This window comes from Mustelus asterias, chromosome 26 (genome assembly GCF_964213995.1).
Source record: "Mustelus asterias chromosome 26, sMusAst1.hap1.1, whole genome shotgun sequence".
Taxonomy (NCBI): domain Eukaryota; kingdom Metazoa; phylum Chordata; class Chondrichthyes; order Carcharhiniformes; family Triakidae; genus Mustelus; species Mustelus asterias.
The window spans coordinates 26,310,017-26,333,576 of NC_135826.1; the positions used below are offsets into that span (position 1 = coordinate 26,310,017).

At 40.1% G+C, this 23,560-nt stretch overlaps 1 protein-coding gene across 6 annotated transcripts in view; it reads left to right on the forward strand.

Annotated features, from left to right (window-relative positions):
* Positions 1-23,560, forward strand: part of LOC144479522 (protein strawberry notch homolog 2-like) — a 160,204-nt gene that overhangs the window by 92,769 nt on the left and 43,875 nt on the right. For all 6 annotated transcript variants that reach the window (XM_078198297.1, XM_078198301.1, XM_078198298.1 and 3 more), the window contains 10 exons: positions 2,319-2,396; positions 3,670-3,766; positions 6,684-6,844; positions 8,876-9,009; positions 9,847-9,937; positions 11,055-11,198; positions 12,370-12,505; positions 14,911-15,016; positions 20,990-21,143; positions 23,319-23,495. In XM_078198297.1, the coding sequence (XP_078054423.1) occupies positions 2,319-2,396; positions 3,670-3,766; positions 6,684-6,844; positions 8,876-9,009; positions 9,847-9,937; positions 11,055-11,198; positions 12,370-12,505; positions 14,911-15,016; positions 20,990-21,143; positions 23,319-23,495 (1,278 nt within the window). The remainder of the gene's footprint in view (positions 1-2,318; positions 2,397-3,669; positions 3,767-6,683; positions 6,845-8,875; positions 9,010-9,846; positions 9,938-11,054; positions 11,199-12,369; positions 12,506-14,910; positions 15,017-20,989; positions 21,144-23,318; positions 23,496-23,560) is intronic.

Sequence of the window (23,560 nt, forward strand, 5' to 3'; positions counted from 1 at the left end):
CAAATAGAAAGAAAAGGGATATGGTGTTGCAAAGATTAGCGATGTACTAAAAGATTGGGAAAACATTAGAATGACTTTTTAAAAAGTAAGAAAAGAGATTATAATAGTAAACTAGCAATAAGTATAAAACTCCAATAAGAGCTTCTACAAGTATATACAAAGGAAGAGAATAACTGAAGGAAACTTTTGTCCCTTGGAAGATGAGATGGGAATTAATAATGGGAAAAAAGGAAATGGCAGAGATGGAACAAATATTGTGTAACTGTCTTCTTGGTTGAAGACACTGAAAGCATCCCAGTAACAGTAGAAAATCATGGAGCAAACGGGAAGGAGGAACTTAAGACAAGCATTATCAATTAACAAAAAGCACGAGCCAAATCAGGGAGACTAAAGGCTGACAAGGGCAGCACGGTAGCACAGTGGTTAGCACTACTGTCTCACAGCACCAGGGACCCGGGTTCAATTCCGGCCTCGGGTGACTGTGCGAAGTTTGCACATTCTCCCCATGTCTGTGTGAGTTTCCTCCCACAGTCCAAAGATGTGCGGGTTAGGTTGGCCATGATAAATTGCACCTTAGTGTCAGGGGGATTAGGAGGGGAAATATGTGGAGTTACAGGGATAGGACCTGGGTGGGATTGTTGTCGGTGCAGGCTCAATGGGCCAAATGGCCTCCTTCTGCTCTATAGATTCTGTGATTCTATGAAGTCCCCTAGACCTGATGGCCTGTATCCTCGGGCTTATAAGACGTGACTGCATAGATAGATAGGGATCTGAGTGTCCTCTTACACGAAACAAAAAAGATTAGCGTACTGGCATGCCAAGTATGAAGGCAAATGGAATGTTGGCCTTTATTGCAAGGGGGATAGCACATAAAAGTACAGAAGTTTTGCTACATCTGCACAGGGCATTGGTGAGTCCACACCAAGATTGCAGCATACAATTTTCGTCTCCTTATTTAAGGAGAGATCTACTTGCATTGCAGACAGTTTTGAGAAAGTTCACTAGGTTGATTCCTGGGATGAAGGGGTTATTTTATGTGAGCGGGATTGGTAGCCAGTTGGTCAATTGGGTGAATTGCTAGAGATTTTAGGGTAGTTTAACTGGCATTATTCTCAAAAGGAGAATAATGAACAATTTAGGATCCCTTAAAATGATGTGGCAAGTGTAGCTACTATATCACTTGAATCAGTTGAAGGTAATCTATGTGAGAATATTTTTATTTTCAAGATATTTACATATTTTTCCCCAGTACAGGCACTAAAAGGGTGGAATTATGAGGAAAGATTACATACAGTAGTCTTACATTCCTTTGAATATAGAAGACTAAGGGGTGATCTGAGTTTTATTTAAGGTGAATTTATAGGGTACACAGAAAAACTATTATTTCTGGTGAAGGAAGTCCAAAACAAGGGGCATCAACTGAAAATTAGAGCTAAGCTGTTCAGGGATGATGCCAGAAAGTATCTTATTCACACACTGGTGGTGGAAATCTGAAGTTCTCTTCGCCAAAGTGTCGATGAGGCTAGGTCAATTAAAATGTCAAAACCGAGAATGCTAAGTTTTTGTTAGACAAACATGTTAAGGGTTATGGAATCAAAGCAAATAGACATGTTATGATGCAGATCACCCTTGATCTAAAGGAATGTTGGAGCAGGCTAAATGGCCTACTCTTGTTCCTGTGTTCCTTTCCTTTGCTTGCTTTTTGGATGTTTACATGTTGCTCTTGTCAATAGAGAAAGCTGGGGTCATTCCTTCTTTGAGACGGATAGGGGTGATGAAAATCACAAATAGAAGAATTGTCCCCATTATCTTACGAATGAGCTGACTTTTACTAGGAAATAGTTATAAAGGTGCCAATAGCTATTCTAAATCTTGCATCATTCTAGTCCAAAGATGTGCAGGTTAGGTGGATTAGCATGTCAAATTGTCCCTTAGTGTCAGGGGGATTAGTGGGGTAAATGTGTGGGGTTACGGGGATAGGGTCTGGGTGGGATTGTTGTCTGTGCAGGCTTGATGGGCTGAATGGCCTCCTTCTGCATAGTAGGGATTCTGTGACCATTCTTCATGTGAGATTGAGGCAGAGAGTGTTGGAAACATACATGATCACGGCGAGTATCTTAGCTGAGATTGACCACGTTTTGAACTGATACTGGCAAACTTTTCTTTCCCACCAGAATTGACGTATGAAATCTTGCTTATCCCATGTTTGTACCTTTTTTTGGAAGAAATTCATAAATGAAATAGATTTGCAGTATATGTTTGAATTATTGTTTTGGCGTGCTGTTCAAGACTGATTCCTGCCTGTTTGTGTTTTACAGCTTGCACGAACTTTTCCGTTAAATTTGACATTTCCAAATCACCTGCAAATCAACAATGGGCCTACTCATCCCTTTCTGGTATTTTCTTTCTGCCATTAGCATTCCAGAAGTGTAATATGCTTTTCTTGTTAACCTTTTGAGAAGTTTACCTATTTTTTTTTTAAAAAGTTAGTCACAATTTCTAGAAACCTAGTAAGAGGCAACCATTTGGATTAAACTTCCCTTGGTGATTTATTTTTTGTAGAATTGGCCAGATAGTTGACCTGACAGCCGCAATCACACTACTGTTAAAGGAATACTGGGGCCTTGATAAGCTTGCATTGCTGTTTGTGCCTGCGTACAGGCACACAATATACCCTTCTAAATGCTGCAAAGCAGAACTAGATAGGTCCTGTTATGCTATACATCTGCATTACGATATTTCCAAGGCCCCAAAAAATGTTGGAAGGATCTAAGAAAGCTTTCAGGGGAAGCACAAAATGTCGAAAGAAGATAAGGAGAGGAATAAAAGAAACGCTTTGAAAGTAAATAAAGAAAAGTAAACCATAGTAGGCAAAAATAGAAAAATATTTTTAAAAATCAAAGTTCGTCTATAAGTGCCTGGACGTTACTTTATCCTTGCAAACTCTTGCAAGCTAGTGACAGACCTTCCAAATAGAGCCGACACATGATAAACTACATGTTCCAGATAAGGTCACGTAACAAATTTCATGCCGAATTATTGACAGCATGATGTCCATTAGCCTTTTATTGACATTTGATGTGTTCATTAATAACATTTAACTGAAGCACCTTGCTAAGATCGTCGCCCAGTTCCCCACATTAGAACAACTAGATTTCAAGCTAAATGGGAAAGAATGGACTGTACTGGAGAATATCAGAACAGTAGGAAGGCAGATATGGTCTTTCTTCACACCTCTGGAAGATTGAAGGAACAACCTGACTGCGGTCATCAGTCGCAAACTCTGATCTACATTGTGTATCGGTGCCTGCTTCGACTGTTTGCTTAGGATAACTAAGACCTACACTGTGCCATGTCCTAAACAGCTCATCAAACTGGACTTCATTATTTTAATGTATCATATTTTAATGGCAGACTTTTTGAATAATCTTACCTGGCTGTCTTAGATGAATTTTTTGTAATCTAAAATGCCATATTACTCAGAGCATTAAAGTAGAAATGATATATATGTTTATATTTGACACATGTTCCTCCTGTTTTCAAGCTGTCAGTGAGATTGATGTTCAATGTGTGGCATATTAATATGACAGCAAAAACATAAATACATTTCAGACAATCACAGTGGATTTTCCACATTTGAATGACCCTGACACTTGTAATTTTCTACAGACTCCACCACAACCAGAAGAGGAAGAAGAAGCTGATGATGAGGAGCCAGAAGAATTGGGCCATGCAGAAACATATGCAGAATATGTACCTTCCAAATGTATGTGATGACAAACGGCTGTGGGGTAATTTATCGTAGTAGATTTGTGAAGTACTTGCATTTATCATACTTGGTCACCAGCCACTCTGTCCTGCCAAAGAAGAGGCATGAAATTTATTTTTTGGAATAAAATTAAGCTGCTCTGGAATGTAGTAATTTAGTGACAGTTTTGTATGATATTTTATAGTTTTACATGTTAACTACTGCCCTTTGAATATCTTTCCTAATCCACCTACATGGCATTGCTCCATGGATTCATTCCTATCTGTCACATCATAGTTCTTAAGTTGCTTCCAATGGCTTCTCCTGTCTCGCCTCATCCATGTCTGTTGTAGCCAGTGACTTTATCCTGGTTCCCCTTTTCTTGATTACTTACATGATTCCTTTGGGCAACATCACTTGGAGACATTGGGCAGAATTCTCCCAACCAGACCACGGCAGGTTTGGTGGCTGGTGGGGCTTGGTGAATCTGGCAGGAGCCAAAAATTCAGAAACCTGACGGCATAAAACCATGTTGCATTTCTCCCAGTGGCGGGTTGCTCTTCCCGCTGGCAGGTGGAGCACAAATGCCATTTGCATCTCATGAATGCTCATTAAAACAGTTGCCTGCCAGCACCCCGTCAGGCCTTCCAATCTTGCATCATGGGAGATTACTGGGAATTTACATTGGCGTCAACCCCGATTGCTAATGAATGCCGCACAAGGTGGTCTTCAGTTCACTAGGGACTTCGGAGTGACAGCAGCAACTTTCTGCCATCGTGCTGCGCTGCTCCTGACGTGCTGTTCAGCACTCTGCTGGGGCAGACCGTCTCCAGGCTGAGCCGGTCTTCGTAGTCAGCACCGTGCTACTGGACTTATGGACCCTTCTGTGTCACTGAGTCAGATCAATCCTGAGCCTGAGGTTAGGGAGTACAGGAGTCTCCTTTTTCCCTAGTGTCACACACGAGTCTCTATCTAGAAAGGGCTATGCTGCGGGACTCATGCTGCCACCGCAACAAAGATTCGAAGTTCGACTGGAAGCCGAGTACGAAGTGAGGCTGGGGTTTGAGGGGAGTGGGGTGTGGCACAATGAATACAAGGGGGGGCAATGTGGAAGGAGATCAGTGCAGGGAGGCCGGGGGGGGGGGCGGTGCAAGGGCTCATAATGGCAGGCGATGGCCCTGTGGTATTATGGCTCGACTATTTATCCAGAAACTCAGCTAATGTTTTGCGGACCCGGATCCAAATCCCATCATGGCAGCTGGTGGAAATTGAATTCAATAAAAATAATCTGGAATGAAGAATCTACTGATGATCACAAAACCATTATCGGAAAAACCCATCTGGTTCACTAAGGTTCTTTAGGGAAGGAAATCTGCCGTCCTTACCTGGGTCAGGCCTACATGTGACTCCAGAGCCACAGCAATGTGGTTGACTCTCAACTGCCTTCCAAGGGCAACTAGGGATGGGCAATAAATGCTGGCCAGCCAGCGATGCCCATGTCCCACGAATGAATAAAAAGCCATTGAGGCAAGGAGATGGTTGGAGAAGATGAACAATGGAAGGCAGAGGGAAGATCAAGGGGAGGGAAGCTAGACCCTGACAAGGCTGTAAGAAAAGGGGGTCAAAGGGATACCACATTGGTTACTGGAACGGGATGGATGAAGACTGCAGATGCAGTGGAAGAGATCCAAGTGGGGCACGGGTACCTTGCATAAATGGCTTGGGGGGGGGGGATGTTAAATCAAGGAAAATTTATTGAGGCTGTCAGCCTTTTCTCTCTGGGTTGCTGATGTTCTGCAGGGCCTGGTGAAGATAGATGGGCTGGAGAGAGTGATATGAATGTACTGTACTGGTGTTTAAATATGGCACTGGGACCTTCAAACCCGTCAGCTGAGGACAGATGGATGAATTGGCTGCCAGTCAGCCAGGAGATTCGGAGGAAAACTCGCCTATGCATAATTAATGAGCTGAATCCAGCGTGGGATCCCACTACCCTGGTCAGCAGGATGGGAGCCGCCCACCATTGTAGTTAGTCTCAAAATGGGCCCATTGGGTCAGTACTTTTCCACTTCGGCATGGATGACATTTAGCTGCTCCTCTCTTACCTCTTCCATTGACCCCAGACTTGTCACTTTCTCTAATTGCTTATTTGACATTAAAACCTGAATGAATCATTACATTTTCCAAATCGATACTGATATCAAAGCCATTGATTTTGATTCCCATAAACCCTTAGATACTCAGCTTCCTCATACTCCCTGCTCTCATTTAAGAAAGTTGTGCATCCCTTACATATTGTTGTACTGTAAGCTTAGCTTCCTACCCCATGTCTGATCCATCACCGCTCTCTGCTGAACCACCACTTTTCAGCCCATCTTCTCTTCAGCTGCCAAAATCTCACCCACCCATGCCCTGGTTTCCTCAATACTTGACTATTCCAATAGCTTCCTTCCTCCCAAATTTCAGAATATACAAGTCATCTGGAATGCCATGCACGTCCCTGCCATAACTCTCCTTCACGAGCTGTGCTAACTTCCCATACTCCAGGAAATCAATCAATTAAAATGATTGTCCTTAAGATCATTGTTTTGCCCCACCCTGCCAATAAATCCACCCATGCTTTCCTATAAATATGCTCCACTTTCCGCATGCTAGTTTAACAACTTGTTCTCTGCACCACCTTCACTGGTCACTCTTTTAACTATTATTTTCCTGTTCTTTGGAACCGCCTCCTTCTACATTTGCGCCTTATTAGCATTCTTTCTACTAGAAACTTAGTAAATGTACAAATGTAAATTATTGTTGTAAAGCAAGTTCAGAAACTTGCCTTTAATAAATCCTGCTATTAAATTGACACATTGTTGAATTTGACTGTTGTTGGATGATTGTTTTAAAAATGGCAATAACTATGGTAATAAAATATTTTCACATGTAGCTAAAATTGGAATTAGCCATCCAGACAAAGTGGTTGAAACAAGTACTTTGTCAAGTGTGCCACCTCCGAACATCAGATACACCCTTTGCCTTCCTGAAAAGACAATTTCAGAAGGTGCTTTGTCTGCACTACAACTAGAAGCAATCACTTACGCATGTCAGGTATGTTTATTCACTGCGTTTCGTTGGATTAACTAAAAGAACATTGTAGATGTGCTGTGGTTTATATTGATTAAAATATTAAAATCTCCAATTAAAATATGATCTGAACATGATTATTTATATATGTGTTCTCAGTATATAGGTGACCTGGTAAGGCCACACTTACTCCCATTCCTATTTGGCCTAAGAAGGTGCTGGACCTTCTTGTTTTGTTGCTACTACAGTTTTCAAGCTACTGAATTGTGAGTCAGGCATATAGTGTTTGACCAAAGTCACGTAGGTGTGGCTAGTTCGATATCCTGAAGAATATTAGTGAACCCGTTGGGTTTTTTCCAACAATCTAGCAGCTTTCCTGTTAATTATTTCTGCTACCAGCTACCTAATTAATTTATTTAATTATATTTTACAGCTTGTCAATGGCAAGACTTTATAACGCTTCATGCAAAAGGCATGCAAAACAGCTAGCAATAAAGTACCCCTTTGCAGCCTCGTTTAAAATGGGATTTGTTGCCAAGAATTCTGCATGTGCTTGTGGATACAGAACTTGAATAGGCGCTGACAGTGCAAAAGCCATTCTCTTAAATAATTAAATTCTATTTAGAGACCCTATTTGAAACATTCTATATAAATTATGAATTTAACAGCGCTAGTACAGTGTCTTGTGCTGGAATAGATTCATTCTAGTTTGTAAATAGGGGGTGTGTATCTAGAAGAGGAGAATAGATTTGGAGGATTTTTTAGAGTTGGTTTGTCTTGATTTTCCCCGACCAGAATCTTATACAAATTTCTGGAAAGGGCAGTAGGGTGCGTGCGTGCGTGTCCTGTTCACCATGCTGCTGCTGAGCCATAACACCGGAATGCATCTGGGATTGTAAGACTATCATCCATTGTTCTAAAAGCCCATCTGCTTCACTAATGCCCTTCGGAGAAGGAGAATTGCCGCTCTTACCTGGCCTGGCCTACATGTGACTCCAGCCACACACAAATTGACTCTCAACTCCCCTCTGAAATGGCCTTGCAAGCCACTCAGTTCAGGGACAGCCATGGATGGGTAACAAATGCTGGTTTTGCCAGCGAGCTCCACATTCCATGAAAGAAAAGAATTAAGAATGAAAATTGTGTAAAGCTGATCTGCAACAACCAGGTGGCAAGTTGAAAATTTCCCCCCCCCCCCCCCCCCCCCCCCCCAGTGTTTTTTCAGTCTGCTTTATAAAATTGCAAGCATGATCACATTGTTAGTGGAACTGACAGGGAGGATGTGCAACAATTGATTACAGTAGAGTTAATTTAACTTCAATCAATTCAGTCGCTAATTTTGGGTACTTCAGTGACACTGCGAGGACAGCTTTGTGCTAATTTATCCTATTCCCCATTTAGCATGTTAAATCCGCCAAACCAGTAACCCCACTGATGCCATTAGCTTTCACTCAAACAGTAAACATTGAAATATAATATTGATATGCATAATGATTTTTAAATTTTATTTTTAAAATTATGTTGATGGCTTAATCTTTAAAATGCAGCAATTATGCCGTGGTTGTTGTGACAAGTTACTTTATTGTTTTCTCATTTTTCTCCCAAGGCACTAACTCATGTTGGGATATGGTTCAACAAGTGCCAGCCTCCCACTGGTACCTGGACCAAGTAGGCAATCCTCATGTGTGCACCTTGACTGTGAGTTTTGCCTGGCAATTCAAACACAGAGATATCATAGCCAAGCCTGATCCTGTCACTCACAACATCCACCCATGCATGATTTCTAGCAAAAGTCGCTGGATAGCAATCGGGGTGAAAATACTAGCTTATTTTCCTTCAGATTGCAGTACCCCGATTGCTATTCTGACCAGGATTAGTAAAGTCATATACACTAGGAAGAAAATCTAGGACCAAGTCATCTGTGCGACTCTACCCTATTTGGTAGTGCATTTATCCATTGAGCCATTGGGAGGGCTTATTCTAATACTAGTATATGTACCATTGGGTTATTACTGTCTGATGCCATTAAATCATATTTCTTTAATATCTTTTTAGCAACATGAGATCCTGTTGGAAAATAACCATCGCGCAGGATTTCTTATCGGTGATGGGGCTGGAGTTGGAAAGGGAAGAACTGTGGCTGGTATTATTTATGAAAATTACATAAAGGGCAGAAAAAAGTCATTGTGGTAAGTATCAAGTATTTCATTTATTTATCAGTGTCACAGGTAGGCTTACATTAACACCGCAATGAAGTTATTGTGAAAATCCCCTAGTCACCACACTCTGGCGCCTGTTCCGATACACTGAGGGAGAATTTAGCATGGCCAATGCATCTAACCAGCAAGTCTTTCAGACTGTATTAAGGAAATGGAGCACCTGGAGGAAGTCCTCGCAGACACAGCGAGAACATGCAGACTCTGCACAGACAGTGACCCAAACCGGGAATCGAAACCAGGTCCCTGGCACTGTGAGGCAGCAGTGCTAACCATTGTGCAATTCTAGGAACTGGTACCTAAAAATCACCACCTATTATAAAGTTATTTTGGTTAAGATCTAAAAATTAAACCAATGTGTTCATAATTTCCTTACTTTTAAAATATCTAAAATATGAACAATAGGGTGGCTCATACAGCATGTATTACCTCAACTGCTCCATTTCCAGTCAGAAAAGCTTTCAATTTGAGAGAATTAATCTATTTTATGGCATGTCATTCATTGATTGCCCTATTATTTTACCTTATCATTTCACTGAGAGAATATTTTAATCACAGACATATTTTACACCCTGTAGCTCGTGACACAAAATTTTACCTGAATGGTGGAATAGTCAGAATGACTGTCTCCTGTTCCTGTGCATCTGGTACCTGAAAATAGTGTTTGTGATATCTGTACGTGAATGGGAAATAAATGATAAATTGCTGAATGACAAATGTAGATTGCAAAAAAATGAAGCTAATTAAAATGTACTGTTGAAATGCATGCCAAACGATATGTTAATCGGATTCAATATTATCATGTTATAGGTTCAGTGTCTCCAATGACCTGAAATATGATGCTGAACGTGATCTTAGAGATATTGATGCTGCAAATATTCCAGTGCATGCCCTCAACAAGGTATGAATAGAAATCTAAGATCGGGTAGAATCAAAAGTAATAATGCATTAATGTTCCAGGTCTGTTTTGAATTATCAGTGCAAAATATTTGAAGTTATGTAACATTAGAAATAGGCTATTTTTCATTGTGAGTGAAAAGTACTTCAAAATATATATCTTGTTCTCCCCTTAGTTCACACACACGGCCTAATTTTAACTGATAAAGGCTCTGACAAAGAGTCATCCTGACTTGAAACGTTGGCTCTATTCTCACTGCACAAATGCTGTCGGACCTGCTGAGTTTCTCCAGCGTTTTCTGTTCTAATTTTAACTGAACCCATCTGGCATCTGGTTCGCAACCACCTGATATTAATCTCCCTTGACGTCATTGGGAAGTAAAACTGGGTGGAGTGTAAAACAGACACCTGAACAAATCCTGTCAACCTTGAGACAGATTAGATTAAAATTTTCCCCTGGCTGAAAGGACACCCTGCAGTGTTTGGCCTATCCACCAACTGGTGTGAAAGATCAGCTAGCATGACTTGACTCTCTGAGTTATATTCTCCTCACCATGTGCCATGCACCTAATTAAACTGAAGATACTTATCATTATAAAGTATGCTATATTCCCTTGTCCATGTTCATCGCCGTGTGTTTTTAATTGTTAGCCTGAGTTGATAGCGTCATTTTTTATGAGTCAGAAGGTCCCAGGTTCAAGTTTCATTCCACAGACTTGACCACAAAAATCTAGGCTGCCACTTAAGTGTAGTACCGAGAGAATGCTGCAGTGCTGGAAGTGGTGTCTTTCAGATGAGACATTAAAACCAAGGTGCCTATAAAATATTCCATAGCCCTGTTTTGAAAAAGAGCAGGGGAATTATCCGCATTGCCCTGACCAATGTCTATCCCTCGATCACATTACTAAAAGTAAATCATCTGGTCTTTACACTGTTGCTGATTATGGAAACTTGCTGTATGAAAATTGGTTGCTGTATTTCTGACATTAAAACTGCACTCACAAATATTTAACTGATTGTAAAGCACTCTGGGACATCCTCAGAGTGTGGAGGGAGCTATATAAATGCAAATCTTTCTTTAATGCATTAAAATGTGATTTTTTTTTTTAATTTGGTAATAGATAAAGTATGGTGATACAGCTACTTCTGAAGGCGTTTTGTTTGCAACCTACTCTGCACTAATTGGTGAAAGTCAAGCCGGTGGTCAACACAGAACAAGGCTAAAACAGATTCTGGACTGGTGCGGAGAGCAGTTTGATGGTGTTGTATCCTTTAATAGTTAAAGTTCTGGGTGATTAATAATTAAATTACATAAAGCTGCACATCACTGACATGTTAAATAAATAAACAACCTTTCAATGTGATTTGATTAAAAAAAAGTAAATCTCAAAATAATCTTAGGGTTCCTTTCAAAAACGATCATTAGCAATCAAATTGAAATATATTGCACATACCATTTATAAAATAAATGTGTGTTTTTGTTGTTTGTCTTCTGGAATGCTATAGTAGAATGTATATAATTCAAGAACATTAGGACTGATGATGACTGGGTGGTTATTCATGTTTCAGAGGCTAATGAATGTTAAGGTAGACAACTTGGAAAGGATTATTTACCATGTCTGCCGATGTGATAGAGTCAGGCTGGGATAACCTGGCTGCAAGAGACAAAACTAATCAGTTATAAATACTTGTCATTTAGTGGGAAAGACTTGCTTTAAGCAAAGCTCTTTCAAAGCTAGGCTTTGTCATGAGATTCAAGAGGTGGCTAGATATAGTGCTTGGGGCGAATGAGATCAACGGTTATGGGGAGAAAGCAGGATTAGGCTATTGAGTTGGACGATCAACCATGATCGTAATGAATGGTGCCAAATGGCCTCCTCCTGCTCCTATCTTCTATGTTTCTATGGTTGGTTTCTGAGGGGAACAACACTAAACTTTCAAATCCAATTTGGTAGAGAATTCTGTAGCCAAGAGCAATGTGTTTGAGGTAAATGGGTGCAATCTCAACTATTCCATCAGCTGTTATGATTCCATCGAGGTTGAGGCAAACACAAGTTTTTGTCAGTGTTGTACCAAAAAGATAAATTAATCTCTTTGCGTTTGTGAAAGCTCGTGTCACAGAATGAATGCCTTGTTGCTTATGTATGTAACAATAATCTCTGCTCTTCAGCTGATCTCACTGAAACTGTTTTGAGGCTTTTCTAAGATGGGTGAAAAGGTGCTAAATAAATGCAAGTCCCTTTTTCCCTTCTGTCTTTCTGATCATGAAAACTATTTGATTTCATTTATTATTGTCACATATATTAGTATACAGTGAAAGGTATTGTTTCTTGCGCGCTTTACAGACAAAGCATACTGTACATAGAGAAGGAGAGTGCAGAGTTACAGTAGTTCTTTAGATCTTTTGGATCTTCCTTGACTATTTTTGCCTCTTAGATTGTATTTGATGAATGTCACAAAGCGAAAAATGTCTGTGTGAATGGCAGTACCAAATCCACCAAAACGGGCCTGGCTGTACTAGAGCTGCAAAATAGTCTACCATTTGCACGAGTTGTCTATGCAAGTGCCACAGGTATCGATCTACTACTGAAAAAAAACGTTTTTCTTGTGTGTGTGTTAGGCACTGAAAGTAATGTACTATGTAAGCGTGTTCTGTTATTAGTGCATCAAGATTCTTCAGTAACATTTTCAGTGAGACTGTTCCTCTTTCCTGAAATAATTACTTTATCTGTGCATTTTCTCAATTTTAATGAGATCTAACAACAAACCCATGTTGACTGGGCTATCAATTGTTTGGACTACTAACTAACTATATACCAACATTGTACAGCATCAAAACATAATGATGTGTGGGGGGGGGGGGGAGAAATAATTCATTCACATAGCACCGCTTCTAACGTGTCGTTGTAGTCTCGCGTGCTGCTACCTGTCAGCCTTTCTGTATTAATAGCATTGAGTGTCTATATGCCATCTGCCCCAAGGAATTGATTAAATCTGCATCATGCCACAGTGATATAATTAGTTTCTTTTTCAATGTTAGTTTTTTAATGAATATGCAATTTCACCGAGTTAATTAAAATGGAGAGTTATTAAATTAATTTATCGCAGCAAATTCTGACATTTCTATTACCCATGCATTTTATGTTCTGTTACTTGCTTCCTCTACTGGCTTTTCCTGTGTTCCATGGGGGTACCACATGGTTGGTTGATCACCTTCATATTAACCATTGTTTTTGAATTTGGCAGGTGGTTTTAGAGCCAGATGTCCTTCCTGCCACAAAGCTTCCCCCTGATTTATCTGGGTTAGGGATCAGCTTCAATTCACACTGGCATGTCTGCACCAGTTTTATTATTTATTTATTTTTATTAGTGTCAAAAGTAAGCTTACATTAACACTGCAATGAAGTTGCTGTGAAAATCCCCTGGTCGCCACATTCCGGTACGCTGAGGGAGAATTTAGCATGGCCAGTGCACCTAACCAACACGTCTTTCGGGCAGTGGGAGGAAATCTGAGCACCCGGAGGAAATCCCACGGGGAGAACGTGCAGACCCTGCACAGACAGTGACCCAAGCCGGGAATCGAACCCGGGTCCCTGGCACTGTGAGGAAGCTAAGCACTGTGCCACTACCTCGCCCAGTGTCTGGGTTATTTTATGTTTCCCTGCTATCTTTAAAGATCTCACAAGAAATGTAATTTTTTTGTCTTCCCAGTTCCAAGTGAATTTTAGCCATTGATGGAAACTTGTTTAGAATTCTGCACAATTTTTTTATGGTTGCTGTGAAAATCATGCTTCCAAAGTAAGGGGTTAAAATAATAGAAGCAACTTTTCCAATATAATAATTGCCTAGGTTTGTCCTTTCCAGAAAAGACAAGAGAAATATAATCTGACCAATTACCACTCATCGACCCATTCTTAATCAGCATCAACAATGATGGAAGGTGTCGTAGACGGTGACATCAAGCAGCATCTAAATAGTAATAAGCTGCTCACCGATACTCCGTCTAGATTTTTGTCAGGGTCCCTAGGCTCCAGCCCTCATAGGAATTTTCCTCTTTAGTCTAGACGAGTGAAGTGAGAGTGCTTGTTCTTGATATCAAGGCAACATTTGACTGAGGTGTGGCATCCAGGGAGCCTTAATAAAATTGAAGCCAGTGGGAAGTGATCTGAGTGATATATTAGATATTTTAGATAGTTAATATATTAGATATTTTTCCTCCTTCAACTGAAGCTGATATTATCTCGTGATAAAGTTGCATAAACCTTTGGCACAAAATTATCAACATCACAACATTTGGGAATTCACCGTTTTAATCACTATTGTCAGAATTGCACTCCCTGAAAATTTTGAACATTGATTATCCATAGTATTGTTCACCCCTCCTTCAGCTTATGCCTTTAAGTGTTTTTAGCTTTATATGTTCATATGTTACGGAGAGTTGTTTGCATAGCGGTAATGTCACTGGACTAATAATCCAGAAACTTTGGCTAATACTCTGGGCACGTGAGTTAAAATCACACCATGGCAGCAGGTGGAACTTCAATACAATTATTTTTTTTTAATGTGGAATTGAAAGCTACCCTCAGCAATAGTAACTGTAAAACTATCATTGATTATTCTAAAAACCCATGTGATTCACAGTTGTTCTTCGGGGAGGAAAATCTGCTGTCCTTACCTGGTCTGGCCTACGTGGAACTCCAGATCCACGCTAATGTGGTTGACTCTTAAATAGCCCAGCAAGCCACTCAGTTCAGGGACAATTAGCGATGGGCAACAAATGCTAGACTTGCCACTAGCGCCCAACGTCCCATGAAATAATTTTTTTTTAAGATGGTGGTATGCACTACAGAGAAAAATGAGAAACTAAAATTTGAGAAAATGGCAACCTTTCACTTCATGTGTCTGGAATGATTATTATTTGTTGCAAAATGTTTCTACTGGAGTTGCTTCAAATGTTTTTTTATTTTAAATATAAAGGTGCCTCAGAACCAAAGAACATGGCTTATATGTGTCGTTTAGGTATCTGGGGAGAAGGCACACCCTTCCGCCAGTTTGAAGATTTCCTTCATGCTATTGAGAAACGGTGAGTACATTTAAACCTGAAGGAAAGGTACTCAAGCTTCGTATTACTATTGGCAGCAATTAGTTAAGCCTTTTGGGGAACTGTTAGTCCATTTAAAACAAGTTGGCACGATGGCACAGTGGTTGGCACAGCTGCCTCACAGCACCAGGGACCCGGGTTCGATTCTGGCCTCGGGTCACTGTCCGTGTGGAGTTTGCACTTTCTCCCGGTATCTGCGTGGGTTTCCTCCCACACTCCAAAGATGTGCAAGATAGGTGGATTGGCCATACTAAATTGCCCATTAGTGTCCAAAAATGTGTAGGTTAGGTGAATTAGCCGTAATAAATGCGTGGGGTTACAGGAATAGGGTGAGAAGCCTTAGTAAGATACTCCTTTCAGAGAGTCGGTGCAGGCTCAATGGGCCAAATGGTGACCTCCTGCATTGTAGGAATTCTGTGATTCAGAACAATGAACAGAGGAAAGTGAGTGCAAAGAAAGAGAATCCTTGTTTGTTTGTGCACAAATCTTTAAAGGTGGCAGGACAGGTTAACGAAGCACTTGATAAAACCCATGTGATCCTGGGCTTTATAAATAGTGAGCTAGGAAGTTATGCTAAATCCATAGAAAACACTAATTCGGCCTCAGCTGATGTGTTATGCCCAGTTCTAAGCATCACCCTTTTGGAAGAACATGAAGGCTATGGCAAGGTTGGAGAAGAGATCCACTAAAATGCTTTGAGGGTTGACTTTTACAACTATGAACCGCTTAGATGGCGCAAATGCAAAGAAACTGTTTCCAATGCCTGAAGGTTTGATAACCATAGGGAACAGATTTTAAGGATATTGGCAAAAGAATCAGAGGCAACATGAAGCCAATTTCTTATTAAATCTGAGTGGTAAGATTTGGAATGCACTTCCTGTTGGAGTGATGGATATAGTTTTAGCATTAGCTTTCACGGAGGAATTGGAGAAATACTTTAAAGGAAAAAAAATGCAGAAGCATGGGGAAATAGTGGGAAAGTGGGACTAACTGAACTGTTCATAGAGTCATAGAATTCCTACTGTGCAGAAGGAGGCCATTTGGCCCATCGAGTCTGCACTAACAACAATCCGACCTAGGCCCTATCCTTGTCACCAAACATACCTTCTGACTCTTAAGGGGCAATTTATCATGGCCAGTCCACCTATCCCGCACATCTTCGGATTGTGGGCGGAAACCGGAGCACCCGGAGGAAATCCACACAGACATGGGGAGAACATGCAGACTCCGCACAGACAGTGACCCAAGCCGGGAATCGAACCCAGGTCCCTGGCGCTGTGAGGCAACAGTGCTAACCACTGTGCCACCATGCCACCCTTCTTTGAAAGAACTGGTGAAATTTAATGGCTTCTGTGCTGTACTATTTTATGAACCTATGAATGTCATATGAATGCTTTAACTCTTTGTGCCCTAAAATCCACAACAAACTTCAAGGCTCAATTTCTTCATTGTACACCAGGCACATGTCCCATGAGGATCAGGTAACTTTCACATTAAATTTCATTCATCATTCTCCAAGCAATGTGGAAGGTGGACAAAATTAAAATACTGTTGTGGTGAAAACAAAAATCACTTCCGATGATTTTACAAGGCAGGTGATGGAAAATTAGCAACCCCATTTTCGACCATCTCATTTCCTTTTTGGAAAAGGGAGGACCACCCCGAGAAGAATGAGTAATGATATTGTGAGAGTATCATGACCCACAAGTCTTTCAGTATTCTACTGGAGACATATACCTCAATTTCATCATCATTACTGGATAAACATCCAGGAATTCCCAGTGTAATGTCACAGTGAGAGCAGCGCCACAAGAGCTGCAGCCAGTTAAGGGGAAAGGCCACCACTACTGAAGACAAATAAGAGGCCACAAGTTAGGTTTGAAAGATTGCGAAACAAGAGCAGAGAAAGGCAGAGAGATTTGGTGTCACCTACCTCCTGAACATAAATCGGATAAAATTATCTCTTGTGATTTCATATTCTCCAGAATTAATTTGGCCATGCTGCTAGCTGTGCAGTGTTATCATTTATTGCACACTGTGTGATTTAGCACTTTGAGTTTTTAAGACTCCATCCATACATCTTGATCTGATTGTCCTGCTCCAACGCATTACAGAAAATTCAAATTCCCATTATCCAGCTCCACCTTATTCTAAATTTCATAGTTAATTGAACATTGGAATTTTAAAAATAATTGATAAAATGCCATAAATATCAGACAAGCACAGACTATTTGGGCCAAAGGGCTATTTATTTTATGTAAAGAAAAACAAAGTGCTGGAAATACTCCCACATCGGGCAGCGTCTGTGGAAAGAGAAACAGTTTGCATTACAGTAAGATGACCTTTCATCAGAACATCATACCAATTGCTTAAATGCTCCTTTCCGAATATGAGTTCTGTTTGATGTGGGAGACCATGTGTTGGTGCCGTAGGAGTAATTTCCAATGCACTGCACCAGACTGATTACATGCAGATTGATGCCCTACACTTTGCACGTTATGTTACTCATTTAGCTGTGACATTCAGTGGGGAGAACCCTCTACTGATCTCCTGGGTGTTGTGGTTCTCGAGATAGGGGAGTCCAGAGGACAGTGTTTCCTAAAAATAAAAGCTGTGTTTGAAAAGATGTTGCAAGCACAGCCTGTAAGGTCATTTCTATATTGGTATTAATGGTGGAGTTTGATTGTGTTATAAATTATATACAATGCATGACCCTATACTGTGGGCAAGAAAAAAAGTTTACATTGCAAGTGACCTGATTGAAATTGAAGTCTTTATTCCAGTAATCTACAGTCAGTGTTGTGTTAGGTTCTCAATTTGAATTTTCAAATATTTAATTGCAAGTACTGTTTATCCTTTGTGAAATTATTGTACATTTCAATTGCAAGGTACTCTGGTGAATAGTATGCTGAAACAGTTGGTTCTTTATTGTAGTTGCAGTTATGTTGGCAGTGTTGCATTTTTGAGGGTTTGGTTCATTTTAGGGGGAATTATGGTTATATTATCCAGTGGTGTGGGCTGTGATAATTGTCCTAGGCTGATCTGGGGTAGGTCATTGCTAGTCTGCTTTCACTCCATGGATGTGACTTGGGCTGGTGAAACGAAGATGGAAGTTTGTGTGTCCAGGAAATTGGTACGGTATCGGCTCAGAGACTCACAAAAAAAAATGGGAATTAATGTTCATACAGCTTTATTGATAGAGTGATGATCAATGGCAGAAAGCAAAGGAACTTCTTCTTTCAAAATGTGAATGTGGTGGTTAGTGTTCTTCAAGATTCTCCATTGGTTTGGACTTAGTTTCTAAATAGATGAATGATCTGGATTTAGGAATTGAGAGAACAGTAACAAAATTTACAAATGACATCAAATTACAGCTGACGTGAATTGTAGCAAACATTAAGAGAGGCTGCAGGCTGACATAGAAAGACCAGGAGGAGTGGCAGTTGCAACCCAATGTAGAAGAATATCACTCAATTTTGGAAGTTGGAAAAGGACGTACACATTGAATGGTTAGATTTTAAATGGAGGAGGGAAGCAGAAGGTCCTTGGTACTGGAGTTTGAGGCATCCATCATAGGAAGGACATAATTGTGCCAAAAATGCATTTATGTAGATGCACGAGGATGTAACCAGGAATGTGGAGTTACAGTTATGATAGATACAGGGACAATGTCTCAAATACAACTATCTGAAAATCAACAATGCCCAAATATCAGATATTTTATTAAGTTACTGTGAATGTATTATTATTATCAATGAGTAAAATAACTTATTAGTCGGTTGGGGTACCTCTGCTGAATTAGGATGGTGGTGCAATGACTAACCATCTGAATGACTGTTGACCTAGCCCAAAGCGTCTGAACAGAAAACCAACAAGGTGCAAAATGTGCACAACTCAGTCCTGAGTTTTCTGGTATTGAGACACTGTACCTGCACTTGAGAAGTTACAGCTTCTTTCACTACAGTTGAAGATATTGGCCAGAATTCTCCAACCTCACCCGCAGCTGGGATTTTCCAGTCCCACTGCAGCGAATGGAAATTTGGCGGAGTGTCAAGTTCTCCATTCTCGCTGGTGGCAGGGTATGTGAGGCCGGAGAATTCCGTCATTGAATGGTGATGCATTGGAAATCTTCATGATTATGGAGTTATGATAAAATGAATAGTGATAAATCGTGTCTTTTGGTCGATGAGACCGTAACAAGGGAGTATAAATTTAAGACCATCCCAAAAGGTATTAAAGGATAAGTGAGAAAAAATTATTTTAAAATGGAAGACTTGTATTTATATCACAGCTTTCATGACTATTGGACATTCCAAAGCCCTTTACACCTAATAAAGTACTTTTTGAGAGAAGTGTGGGGTTTGGTTACGTGACTTAAGGAAAGGAAAGATTTTGGTGGAAATATAATGACTGGCATTTTTCCATACTGTAACATTCTGCAATTCTGTGGGTTTCAGTCAACCCCATATGGAGATCAAATATCACTTGTTCTACTTTACACAGAAACTTTCACAACCTCTTGATGCAGGATGTCCCCAAGCGCTTGACAGCCAAATAAATAATCTTTGAAGTGTATTCACTGTTGTAATAGGAAATGTCATAGAGTTAAACAGCACAGAAAGGGCCCTTCAGTCCACTGAGTCTGCACTGACAATAACTACCACTAAAGGCATGCGAATCCCATGTTCCTGCACTTGTCCCATATCCTTGAATGCTATGAATGTGACAGTCAATTTATGCACAGGAAGGTCCTACAAACAGCAGTGAGGTAATAACCTAACTTAGTTTAGTGCTATGGATTAATATTGGTCAGGACACTGGAGTGAACTCTCATGCTCTTCTTCACATAATGCCATGGGATCTTCTACTGAGGGGGAAGACGGTATCGATTTAACATCTCATTCAAAACACAACACCTGTGACAATGCAGTGACTCCCTCAGTACTGCACTGAAGTGTCAGTCTAAGTAATTTGCTTAGTTATTTATCTGGAATGGAAGGGAACACAACTTTCTAACTCAGAGGCATGAATGCTATCACTGAACTATAGCTGTTATGACACCTGTGTTTCAGCCACAATTGTGGGAAGGTTTGTGCTCCGCCAGAGTAAGGTGATGCAACTAAATAGGAAGTTGATCTAACCTGAATGAAAGTCATCTGTCTACGTTATTCTAATTTGAAGCGGGGTCAATTGTATCTTACACTGAATGGGTCATTTCGACAAAACACACCTTCGTTTTGAAAATTAACAAGTTATATTTTGCAGGTTTTACAACACTTCAAAAATATAAAGGGAAAATAATTCAATTTTCTTACAACTTTGCAGCAATTACCACACTTTATGTCAACTATTTATAAAAATACAGCTTTGAAGCTGTATAAGCCTAAAATTTTCACAACAAGGCAGTAGAAGTGTACAAGATCAGGAATTCTGTCTGCCACTTTGTGCTAACGCTAGCCCCGTTTCAAATGGAGGTGCTGTCCCACCAGTGCAGAGGTGGACACTAGAATAGCATGCTGCATCTCTAAAAGGGGAACTACTAAAGGCCCAAATTTGTTTGAAGACTTAAAGCAATTTAAAAACAATTTAAACATCTGGACAATCTTGACATCTCTCCAGAGATAATCAATCCATTTTTTGGAAGTAGAACAAGAGCAGTTCCGTACTTGAATGAGCTTAAGAAGTGCTATGTAGTATTTTAATGTCATTGCCAATCTTTCATATTACCAATACTATTTCCCATTCAAGAAAGGAAAGAAAGACTTTCATTTACTTAAGGTTTTCATGACCACCAGACATCTGGAAGCGTTTCACAGCTAATGAAGTACTTTTTGAAGTGTAATTACTGTTGTATTGTTGTATTACGAGTACCAAATAAAATAGTGTGATCTTTGGTACAAAATGACAATGATTTTTAACTAACATCTTATAATTGGTTTCCTTTTTTTATTTTAGCGGTGTGGGTGCAATGGAAATTGTTGCTATGGATATGAAAGTTAGTGGCATGTACATTGCTAGGCAACTGAGCTTTGCTGGAGTAACATTCAGAATAGAAGAAATACCTCTTGATCACAGTTTCCAACTTGTATACAACAAAGCAGCTGTGCTGGTAAGGAGTTCCACTTATTTCACCAATATTCCACTAATTTTGATTTTGAAAATTAAACACCTCAAAACGTTTCGTCATAAAGTGTGCTCTCGTATTTTATCGAAATACCATGTGTTCACCAAAACCTAAACCACTATCGGGGTCATTTTCATCTTCACTGCTTGGGTGGTAAACTGATGGAATGGATCGCTTGTTGTGGAACTCACTCCACTTCAAGTTATGTTTTTGCAGGTTCTGCTCCAGTAGTTTCCTGCCCACACAGTGAAGGTGAAAATTACCCTGGTGTAACTAAAACATGTAATAAGTTAGAATCTCCAAGCTTGGTCTTCCTCTCCTTTACTTAATCAATCTTCTCTTTCTCCAGAAATGGATTAAACAACGCATTTAGCTGTTGTGGTTCTGATTGCCAATTAAAGCTTTAATTGAAGTCTAGAACATTGGCTGCAAAATAATCTACTTGATATTTCAGAGCTGACCACAGTTATGGTTCAGTTTTTATCATCAATAGGATCTCTTTCCACTGAACCCTTGCAGCTAATGATTGATTGATCCTTGCTGTGTTCAGTTAATTATTTAACTTCAGCCGCTACATTTATCACTACTTGTATTCTAAGGAAGCAGACAGAGCAGAAAGGGACAGATAACAGGCTTCAATTCTAAACTGAAATGGGGCCTGTTCCTTATACATAATACTCTTTATTTTCAACAGGCAGGAACTTTGACATCTTTTCCGATGAACTGGGTGGCACGGTGGCACAGTGGTTAGTACTGCTGCCTCATGGTGCTAGGGACCCGGGTTCAATTCCGGCCTTGGGTGATTGGCTGTGCGAAGTTTGCACATTCTCCCCAAGTCTGTGTGACTTTCCTCTGGGTGCCCCGGTTTATTCCCAGAGTCCAAAGATGTGCAAGTTAGGTGGATTGGCCATGGAAAATGTGTGGGGTTACAGGGATAGGATCGTGTAGAGGGCCTGGGTAAGATGCTCTTTCAAAGAGTCAGTGCAGATTCGATGGGCTGAATGGCGTCTTCTGTACTGTAGGGATTCTATGAACTCCTAACCCCAGTCCTTTCTGGGCTCAGGGTCACTGACTTATTGGGTGGAATCTGTTGTTACCATCTTTTACAGCTTTGTTGGGTGCCTGCCTCAAGTAAGGACCCAATTGCTACAGCGCCTTTCTGCGGTGAAGGTTGGCATGTGCTCCTGACAGAAGATCCAAAACCATTTTTAGAAGTATGCATTATTGAAAATTGTATTCTGTAATTGATTGCACAAAATAAACTGCTGAATTAAATTTAACCCCACTCCCCCCTTTGGCTCATAGCAATCCCAAAAGCTGGAGAGGTACAGATATTCCATGTCTCCACTGTAGCCAAAGCACAAATGACTGAAATATCCAATATGGTGACATTTTGTTACGAGTGTGACAGTATAACTGGACTTATTTGGGCAGGGTTATATGTTCAACTTCACTTTTACTGGAAAGTCCCCACCAACTTGCCTCAACTTCCCACCCAGTCTACATCTGTTTGCAAGTATTACCGGTGAGAAAACTCAAGCCTCGCATTTGTATTACCGAAAATGAATTCAGGAATTCCTTTAAATCGCGAATTCCTGGATTCCACCGAAGTCTAATTCAAGCTATAGCATGGTATGGTTGGCATCCTCAAATAAAAGAAATTATAGGTAAGCAGTCCAGAAATTTTAATACAAAAAGGGGAAATACTAAATAAGCAATTCCTGTTTTAATGTGACTGTGCAACACAACATTTATTTATAACAGGTTTATCTCATCCTCCTCCTCAATAAAAGAAGAAGCTTAATCTAACCTATTGAACCAAATACACGAGTATTTTCCCAGAAATTTTTAAGCTGTGGGACAATTCTTAATCTTTTAATTGTTCACTTAAACAATTATAATTTATTTACATTAAGAAAGCATGGATTAAGCAAAATCTATAGTCGTTCTCGAATTTTAAGTTCTTATGAACGAGCTGAAATGATCTCTTAAAGATGATAAGTGCAAGCATTCAATTTACTTGTTAGATATGGCGGAAAATGAATTCATGTTACTGCTTCTGTCTGACAATGTTTCTGAGAGTCTAAGTGTGATCGGAATTTGTCAGAATGTTTATGTTTAGTTTACTTTGATATGCCTGAAAAAGGGTTTCTTTTTTAGTGGGCTAAAGCAATGGATGTTTTCCAACAAGCAGCAGACTTAATTGGTTTGGAGTCCAGGAAGTCTCTTTGGGGGCAATTTTGGTCTGCGCATCAACGCTTCTTCAAGTATCTGTGTATTGCTGCCAAAGTTAGACGTTTAGTAGAAATAGGCAAACACGAACTGCAAAAAGGCAAGGTAAGGGGTCACTTTCTGCTTTCAAATTGTGTAGAAGACATCCTTTATCCTGTGTAAAGGAAATA